General features: G+C 37.3%; 1 protein-coding gene across 1 annotated transcript; it reads left to right on the top strand.

The window, feature by feature from the left end:
* The first annotated feature begins 1254 nt into the window (after positions 1 to 1254).
* LOC128048560 (lysozyme C-1) lies at positions 1255 to 6330 on the top strand. Its single transcript, XM_052640982.1, has 4 exons — positions 1255 to 1468; positions 2616 to 2780; positions 4816 to 4891; positions 6264 to 6330. The coding sequence occupies exons 1-4, from the start codon at positions 1273 to 1275 to the stop codon at positions 6328 to 6330; spliced, it is 504 nt and encodes a 167-aa protein (XP_052496942.1). The 5' UTR covers positions 1255 to 1272.
* Positions 6331 to 10623: the final 4293 nt, after the last annotated feature.

Raw genomic sequence — 10623 nt, 5'->3', positions numbered from 1 at the left:
GAGACTGACATGGTAAGAATTCTTACCTTCTACTGGTCTGTTTTCAATTAAACCATATCTCAACTATAGTCTCTATGAACAGTAAAGTGTTCTGGCCTTTCACTGTCCCATCCTCATCACTAGAAGCTGTACAGGAGACAACATGTGTAACAAAAGACAGTTTAACAAGAGAAAAGGAAACAAGTATATTAACATGTACATTTCATGTATACTTATGAGAAAGGCCAGGATGAGTAAATCAAAGAGTAGCTGGAATTTGGACTTAACAGATCATCTTTACCAGAGAATAGTAAATATTTAGAGGCACAACTAGACAGAGGAAAAGAGTACTGGGCTTCCAAGGATGCTGAATTTTAGGATGATAAATACATTAAAAACTGATAGGCAATAGTAGCTAGTCAAAATCATTGTTTTGTAGAATCCTCTGGTGCTGTCTTGGGGCTGGTAAGTATCTGAGGTTTTGGTGATTAATATCTGCACAAATTTATGTTCTGCTTTCAGGATGATAGGGGGAGGGCAGAAAACTTGTCCAGGATCTGCTTCTTCAGCTCAAAATAATCCTTGTGCCAAAGGGGAAGATTTTGGAATGGCATATTCTGTTATTCTTCTGTAGATTTTACCATCCTGATTTTTCACTTTACAATGACACTACGTTCTAACATGGAAATGTGAAGTAAGACATTGTCAGATGGAGTTAGGAATGTTGTTCACCGGAGGTTTATTTATCGTACTATGACATTGATTTATAAATTAAGAATTTATAATAGACACCAAAAGAGTAAGTATAAGAATCTGGCTGAGCAACATGGTGCTGTGCTATATATCATCAATCAGAACAACAGGCAGTGTGTCATGTTCTTTGTGAAAAGTGTATATAAAATAATTTTAAGTGAAAAAAATGAAGACAACATACTGAAGTCACATAAAACATCTTAATGTAAATGAATGTTAATCAAAGATGGGAGTTCATTTTCAGTTGAGAAAAATGTTGGTTCAGGTTTTTTTTTTCTGAATACTTGCTCAACTTCATAATAAAATAGGAGGAATTTCCTCTTTTGGCAATAGTGCTAAACCTTGTTCTTTTTTTCTTAATGTCTTTAAGTAATCTCACTTCCTTATTTTCTGCAGACTAATTCTTAGGGTATCAGAATATCTTTCTTCAAACATAAGAAGGAAAATGTTTAAGTCAGTGGACCAATAAACTGTTTCTGTTTTCCACATGTTTCAGAGGGTGGAGCCACCAAACCAGTGAGATAAGAGGGGAGTGAAAAGATGTTAAATAGCAAGTCTGGCTCACCCTGGTCAGTCTGGACATTTGACTTCTCAGTCAACATGAAGGCTCTCGTTATTCTGGGGCTTCTCTTCCTTTCTGTTGCTGTCCAAGGCAAGGTCTTTGAGAGATGTGAGCTTGCCAGAACTCTGAAGGAACTCGGACTGGACGGCTATAAGGGAGTCAGCCTGGCAAACTGTAAGTTAACTCTTCTTTCTCCTTCCAAACAGTTGACCAGGTGTGGAACTAACAGAGGATGAATAATGAGCAAGGGACTTTGAGTGAATGGGTTTTTCTTTGTTGGAGGGTTTGTACGCTTACCATGGTTAATAACGTTAACTTGCTCCTTTAGAATAGATGTACCAGGTGAAGGACTGAGGCATGAGAGGGCCATTCTAGTCCCTCTAAGCATGCCAGCTGGCACATGTAGGGTGATGATAAAATATATTTCAGCACCTCGGATATGTGTCAAGCCCATGGTGTTTGACTCTAGCAGTTTGGCAGTTGGGTTCTTCTAACCTGAGTAAGGCAGTATTTTTCTCATTTTTAATTCCCTTACCAATGTTGGGTTTTTAACAGCAAGCTTTTTAAAAAATTACATTAAACTCTCAAAACAGGGACAGTAGGAACCTATTTCCCTCAATTCATTTTTATAATAAGGATCCCTGAAATACAGCAGGAAATGACATTTTATTGTGCTCACCCTAGTTGATTATTTTTCATTTCTTCCACAGAATTCAATAAACGGCCTTAGGAAAAGTTCCTCTGTATTTTAGTCTATATTTTTCAATGTCATCACTGTATTTTTCATATTGAATTCAGACATCTCCCTCCATAACTATTTTTGAGTGAATGAGCAAATGGCTAGATGGATGGATGGAGAAGAGTCTTTCCTATTCTGTGACTCTTACTGTCTAATTTGGTACCCACATTCACCTTCAGGGTCATAAGAAATTTTCTCTCTCCCAGAGAATCCTAATTTTTCCTAATAACATATTTTTCCTTAATGTGTGCATCTGCTGCTAATGACCAAACCCACTCAACTAATCTGTTGGTTTTGCTATTCTAGGCTCAGTATTAACTTAGGGATGTGTGAAGGGCAAGAGCTATTTTAATTTTTTTTAATTTATTATCTTGTTTCATTAGTATTACCAAATGATTTGCTAATAAAAGAATTCTCTTAAGAGAATTCCTAACACGAAAGCGTTAAAATATTTCACAAGTAAGTACATCTTTGTACTTTTAAAGTAAGTTGTTAATAAAGTAGAACTAAATAGAACTGATTGGGCTATGAAGTGTAAATCATCTCATGTTGTTTTTCAACCAAAAATACATTTTTTTCCAGGGTTGTGTTTGACCAAATGGGAAAGCAGTTATAACACAAAAGCTACAAACTACAATCCTGGCAGTGAAAGCACTGATTATGGGATATTTCAGATCAACAGCAAGTGGTGGTGTAATGATGGCAAAACCCCTAATGCAGTTGACGGCTGTCATGTGTCCTGCAGTGGTAAGACAAGATGATGTTGAGTGATAGCCCAGGCCCCATCTGGTTACACCTGTAAGAACAGAGATTCAGTACAAATGAAAATGTCTTGAAGGCTTCCCTGGTGGCTCAGATGGTAAAATATCTGCTTACAGTGAGGGAGATCTGGGTTTGATCGCTGTTCGGGGAAAATTCCATGGACAGACGAGCCTGGCTGGCTACAGTTCATGTGGTTGCAAACAGTCTAACACAACTGAGTGATTAACACTTTCACTCATCATGAAAGTTGGCTGTTGGCTAACATACAAGAGTTTCTTGAATGACCTAGCACTTTAGTATAACTGAACTTGTTGATGCTTTGTAAAGGACAATGCCATTCCTCTTATCTTGTTTGAGAAGATTTAGGGATAATTAGGTTTGTGTGTGTGTTTTTATTTAATAGACCCTCCTTTATTGGAAAACAAAGGATTACTAGTTAACCAAAGAGGAGGAATACCTGTGGTTCCTTTTAAAAAATTGTTTTTACTTTTTATGAGTATATGTTTTAATTATATAGAAAATTAGAAACATAACTATACAACCATCAGTATGGTCATCATGTACTTTAACAGTTATTCACATTTTGTCATATTTACTTCTATGTATATAAACTGTATGTATGTGTGTGTGTTTTGGCTGAGTGATTTAAAGTGCATTTGAAACTCTAAATTCTTGAGCTTGCATTTCCAAAAAATACAGTTCGTATTTAAATACTGTCATTGTGACAAGTTAATTTACAGATTTGTTTAACTGGGCTAAAATAAATTTTCTATTGAGTTCCTTTTAAAATAGAGATGACATGCAGTGTTTAGTGCATAAAATATTGGTGAGCTGATACAAATTTATATTGCTAATTTTTTATATATTAAAATTCCTAATAGAGAAATTAGTCAAAGAATATTCTTTTGTATCATGTTAATTTACTTTAAAAAGCATTTTGCATTATATAATAATCTGTGGTCACTGAATAAAAATTCTCACTATCCAGAGATTTATGATAACTGGTAAGTTTTGGTATCCACATATTTCAGAAGATACATCACTCACATACATGAATGTAGAACTATATTATGCATATTTGTACCCACATACAAACATGTAAGCAATGTATGTCAGCAGAAATGAAATTATACTAAACTTACTGCTTTATAATATGCTATTTATTACACAAAATTATTTTATCAACAAATACCAATCTTTATTATATTTCAAGATGAATAAATTCCACTAAATAAATATTCTATAATTTATCAATCCAAATCTCATTGATAAACACTTAGGCTGTATTTTCCCCTGTTATTAATTGATATGAAACATCTGTACACACATCTTTGGGTGCATCTCTTATTATTTCTTTAGAATAAACTTCCAGTAATAGAATTGCTGAGCCAAAAAATGCTGGACCCATTTCCCCTTGGTTGTTTTAGTTTTGTTTCAGTAGCTCAGCTGGTAAAGAATCCACCTACAATTCAGGAGACCCTGGTTCGATTCCTGGGTCGGGAAGTTCCCCTGGAGAAGGGATAGGCTACTCACTCCAGTATTCTTGGCCTTCCCTGGTGGCTCAGATGGTGAAGAATCTGCCCACAATACAAGTGACCTGCGTTTGATCCCTGGGTTGGGAAGATCCCCTAGAGGAGGGCATGGCAACCCACTGCAGTATTCTTGCCCGGACAATCACCATGGACAGAGGAGCCTGGTGGGCTACAGTCCATGGGGTCACAAAGCATTGGGCATGAATGAGCGACTAAGCACAGCACAGTAAAAAGAGAATCTTCTATCACATTAATTATTAATTCCAGAACTCCCAATGACTTTGGTAAATGAGAAACGAAATGCTTTAATTTCATGCCAAATAGGATAGAATGAAGAAAAAGTTTTCCCCCAACATTCACAACATGGACTCTTAAAAAATAATTTTAGTTGTACTTTCCTTAGCTTAAGAAAATAAAGCCTGCAGAACCTAAACTTAAAATGAAATCTCTAGGAATATTGTTTTCATTTCTCACCATTTGCTTTTCAGAATTAATGGAAAATAACATCGCTAAAGCTGTAGCATGTGCAAAGCATATTGTCAGTGAGCAAGGCATTACAGCATGGTACGTTGTTGTTTTTTTTTCTGCTTCCAATTCTATTGAGATGTAATTGACACACAGTGCTGTAGAAGTTCAAGGTGTACGGTATAAGAGTTTGACTTACATACATCATGAAATTATTATCACAGTCAGTTTAGTGAACAACCGTTATGTCATATGGTTACAAAAATAAAGAAATTGAAGAAAAAAATATGTGTGTGTGATGAAAAGTCTTAGGCTATACTCTCTTAACAGTTTTCATATATATATGAATTTTATGTATGAATATGTATATGAAATGTATATGAATATGAAATGAATTCACTAAATTCATTTATATGAATTTTCATATATTTCTTATTTTATACATATAGTGGTGTTGATTGTATTTCTCACACTGTACATTACATATCTAGCATTTTTATACTTGGAAGTTTGTAGTACCTTTAGTTGCCTTCATCCACTTCACCACCCCTCACTCAACCACAACCTGATTCTCTGGTAACCACGTATCTGACTTCTTTTTTCTATGAGTTTGTTTGTATGTTTGTTTGTGTTTGAAGTATAATGGACCTACAACACTATGTTAATTTCTATTACAAACTATGGTTAGTGTTAAGCATTAAAAAGGAGAGCTGAGGGCTTTCCTGGTGGTCCAGTTGATAAGACTTTGTGCTTCTAAGGCAGGGGGTGCTGGACAGGAAACCAACAACTTCAGGTGTGGCCAAAAAAATAAGACGGTGAAGAGAACTGGGGGTTTTTTGGTAGCACTTCAGGGCACCTGGAATTTTAGCTTTCCTCTCCCCCACCAAGAATTGAATCTTGTCCACAACTTTGGAGGGGCAACGTCTTAACAACTGGACCACCAGGGAAGTCCCAGGTGAGAGCTGTTTTACCCTACTCTTATGAGAGAAGCAAAGGAATATTTCCAAAGAACAAAGTATGCTACTGAGAACTGAAAAATTGAAGCTTTAAATTAATGCTAAACAATGTACTAATATAAACAGTTTACTTTAACTGGCTCAGAATCTTATTCTTTTACTCTTCAATTTATTTTAGGAGATTCTAGAGTTTTTAAGATTCTACACACTCTACCTTGTCATACCTTGAAATTATTTTTGGAATTAAGTAAATGTGGAATGCACTCTGCAGTTGTGTTGTGAACACAGGACTCAACATTTGTGTTCAGCATTGTGTGCTCTAGTGAAGGCTGGTGGAGATGTGAAGTCCTTGGTATACATATCTCCAGTTGGCAAATAACAGTACTTGGATTTGTCTATAGCTTGCATTTCATGTATTGATGAACTATTTTGTTCTCCCAAAGGATTTGAAGTATGTACATTACAATGAAGCTATGTTTTGGTCTTATGACCATTTGTTTCATCTTTCTCCACAGGGTGGCATGGAAAAGTCATTGTCGAGACCATGACGTCAGCAGTTATGTTGAGGGTTGCACCCTGTAACTGTGGAGTTATCGTTCTTCAGCTCATTTTGTCTCTTTTTCATATTAAAGAAGTGATAGTTGAATGAAAGTTTATACCACCATTATTTCAAACAAATAACGTTTTTACAGAAGCAGGAGCAGGTGGTCTTTCTTCTAAGAAGCTTAATGTTTATCTAATGTTAATTGTTTGATATTAGGCCTATAATATTTTTCAGTTTGCTAATGTAACTAATACTGGTGAATATTTGTCTAAAACCTTAATTATCAAATATGTGTCCAGTACATTCAGTTCTTAATTAAAGCAAGATCATATATGCACCTTGCTGATCATGAAGGAATATAAAGAGGGATTAGATGAGCTGTTTCTTTCCTTGATTTTATTAGCATAGATTCATGCATTATGACCAAATTCAGAGGCAGATAAGTATTGGAATAACTAATTAACCACAGATATGAAATTATGCATGCTGTAAAAAATACAAACTATTTCATTAAAAGCTTTGCAATTCATTCCTTGTCTGTTTTGTTTAGATCCATTTAGTGTCTCTGAAGAAATACATATATATGTACTTGGGAAAAAATGAGCTGACACTTAGTATTTCCAACATTCTCACCTGTATCCAAACAGAAGGATATTGCTAGAGAAAAATCCATAGGCTTATTCACAGACCTCAATTAACAACAACAAAAAAAAAATTGGTGGAACTGCGCAGCTTTGGGATCTTAGTTCCCCAAGCAGGTATTGAATCTCCACCCTGAACAGTGGAAGCATGGATTCCTAGCCACCAGACTGCATTCCTTTCAGTGTGGTTAAATTCATAACCACAAATCCCAAATGGGCCCTTAAGACTGATCGGTGGTCACTTCTCTGCAAACTTTCTGTGCTGATATCCCCACTCTCATCCCAAAATGACTGTCACTGTTCACTTCTCTCTTTCCAAAGATCCAGCAAGCACCCCAGCTACCAGCCTTCCATACTCTACTCTCAGTAGACGACCTGGGCTCACACTACACTGACAGAACAGAATCAAATCATACAAAATTCTCCCCTCCAGGCCACCATAATAGTGTTCACATCTCTCCTTGAGCCCTCCTTCTCTTCTTTCCCCTTTATCACTAGGATGTAGGGCCTCTGCTCTTGCCAATGACAGTGTTTCTACATGCAGTCTTCATCATACATAGCCCTCTCACTACTCCAATTTAAGCTAAGTTTTTCCAGCATCCTGTGTTTCTTCCTCATTGCTGGATCATCCCATCACTGTACAAACTGCCCCAGAAAAGTTTCATCTTGCAAAGAACTCTCCATGGACTCTACCTGCCAGAGTTCAGCTCCAGCAGCCAGGGATTCAACCTGAAGGGATGAGCGGTGTTGGCAAGAAACTGAGGCAGCCTCTCAGTTTTCTTTGGACTGCCTGTTTATTTCAAGCTTATGATTCTTTTATACTTTTACAAAAGCATTAGGTCAGAGGTTTGATATTTTTAGTTCCCAGAGACCCAGATTTATTTTTCTCCAAAAATCACTGTTGCCCCTCAAAAGGAGTTCCTTCCTCAGTGATTCTCTTATCTACTTTTTCTCATGTGTCCTTGTGAATACACTGTAACTCATGCTAACATCTGGGTTGCATACCACATTCCTCAGTTTAATTCTTATCTTTCTAAGTCTTGTTTGCCCCTAGTATCCTAAGCTCAACATTTCTAAGAAAGGGCTTCTAGCTAAATATCTCTGAAGTCCCTAATCTCTATAAGCTATAGTAGAATATGTTAACATTACAGCATCCCTTAAATCTTTAGCTTCTAACTATTTTAATTATTCCTAAACCCTAAATTCAGCAAACTCCTTTGCCGTAAACACTTTTCTCACAAATGGGCTTCAGATAGCAATCCCTACAAAGGCCTCAAGCTGCAGCCTGTGTTCTCACTCTGGAACACTTTATTGTAAAATTCCTTGAACAAATGTCAGTGATTAACTTTATGAATTATTCTTTGAGCACAGCTGCAGAAGGCTTTATGCCTTCTCATGCTCCTCTCAAAAACAATAAGTACCTTAATATTCTCTTCAGTCAACTCAGCCGAGGAAAGGAAAAAACAAGTCAGAATCACAAAGCCTAACTCCTTCATTCCAGGTCCGTGCCTACGGAACAATGGGAGGGGGTTTAGGGCTGTGCCTCCATTTTGTCAGTAATGCCTAACGCTGCTTCCAACATCTACATAACCCTCCAAGTACATCATTCTTTGCTCCCTTTTACAGCAGCATTTCTGGGATGAGATATCTATATTCACCCACTCCATGTCCTCACCTCCCTTTCTCTTTTCATCTCTTCTTAATCTGACTGCTCTCCTCACTCAGCTGAAAACGGCTCCAGCCTGACTCCTCCCAGGATGCCTTGGGGCCAGTTCTAGTGATCACCTGGTTTCTGTTCATCCGACTTGATCTCTCAGCAGCATTTGACAGAGTGAACCACTTCCTACTTCTAGAAAAGTTTTTCTTCCTTAGCTTCTCCTCCTTTACATCCTACCTCATTGATGGCTCCTTCTCAGCCCTTCATGGCTAGCTGTTCTTCTTCTTGATTTTTAACTGTGGGAGTCCCCAGGACTCAAACCTGTAAAACCATCTGAAAGAATAGTTTTACTTATTCATTTATTTTTCTTTTCTTGCCAAAGTATAACTTTCAAAAGAATAGAGTCCCACTCTTTAAGGACATTAAAATAATCTCAGTGTTTCCCAAAATTTGCAAGTACAGTAAAGCCTTTTAAGTTTTCAGAATAGTTTGAGAATATAATGCCAATATGGTGCCCAGCAGCTCTGAATCCTTCAATATGCAACTCTCACAGAACCTCAGAACATCATCCAAATTAGGAGATGAACACTGACAAATTAGGACCACTTTGTCATCAGATCTAGGCAATTTTATCAATTGTAACATAAGTTTTTCTTAACTAAAAGGTATAATTCAGAATAACATGTTTAAATTGGTTGCTGTATTTTTCAGTTTCCTTCAATCTAGATCATTTCTTCACTTTTTTCTTAACTTTTATCACTTTAACCCCTTTGAAGACCTCAAACCAGCTATGGTGTAAATGGCCTAAGGTTTTTCTGATATTCTCTAGAGTAAATTAGGTTATGCATCTTTGGCAGAGATACAACAGATGTAATACTGTGCTCTTTCTGTTGTATCTTTCAAGTGACATGCAGTTTTGAATATTCTCTTATGATGTTCTCATCAATTATTTGATTAATGTAATGCCTGCAGATGGTGACTGCAGCCATGAAATTAAAAGACGCTTACTCCTTGGAAGAAAAGCTATGACCAACCTAGATAGCATATTCAAAAGCAGAGACATTACTTTGCCGACTAAGGTCCGTCTAGTCAAGGCTATGGTTTTTCCTGTGGTCATATATGGATGTGAGAGTTGGACTGTGAAGAAGGCTGAGCACCGCAGAATTGATGCTTTTGAACTGTGGTGCTGAAGAATACTCTTGAGAGTCCCTTGGACTGCAAGGAGATCCAACCAGTCCATTTTGAAGGAGATCAGCCCTGGGATTTCTTTGGAAGGAATGATGCTAGAGTACTCCAGTACTTTGGCCACCTCATGCGAAGAGTTGACTCATTGGAAAAGACCCTGATGCTGGGAGGGAATGGGGGCAGGAGGAGAAGGGGACGACAGAGGATGAGATGGCTGGATGGCATCACCAAATCAATGGACGTGAGTTTGAGTGAACTCTGGGAGTCGGTGATGTACAGGGAGGCCTGGCGTGCTGCGATACATGGGATCGCAAAGAGTTGGACATGCTGAGTGACTGAACTGAACTGAACTGAACTGAGGTACTTTGAGAAATTTTCTTCCTCATCAAAATGTCAATTTTTGCATGCACTTTCTGTATCAGTATGGACCCCTGGCTTCCTATCTTACTGCAATTATTACATGTCATAACCCATGGCCATCATTTATTTCGATGCTCATATTGTCCCTGATTTGGCCAGGAGAGACTCTACAGACTAGCTTCAGTGTCCCCATCATTCTCTGGATACTTTTTTGTTTTTTTGTGTAAAGTGTTTTAATTATCCCCTTGTTCTTTTCCTCCTTCAGCCTGGAATCTTCCACTTCTCCCAAGAACCCTTATTTTAAAAAACCAGCTCTGAGTAGTTGAGTGTTATTGTTTGCCTATCCCATCAATGATAAGGGCTATAGAATGTATGAATTTACATAATTTTTATCTATTTAAATTGAATTCATATAATACCTCCAGTTCCAGTCTCATACAACTAGGTTAATTCTAGTTTTTTTCCTTTTTCATGTTGGTAACTCCCTT

Source organism: Budorcas taxicolor, chromosome 5 (genome assembly GCF_023091745.1).
Source record: "Budorcas taxicolor isolate Tak-1 chromosome 5, Takin1.1, whole genome shotgun sequence".
NCBI lineage: Eukaryota > Metazoa > Chordata > Mammalia > Artiodactyla > Bovidae > Budorcas > Budorcas taxicolor.
This window is presented reverse-complemented; position numbering and strand designations above follow the sequence as displayed.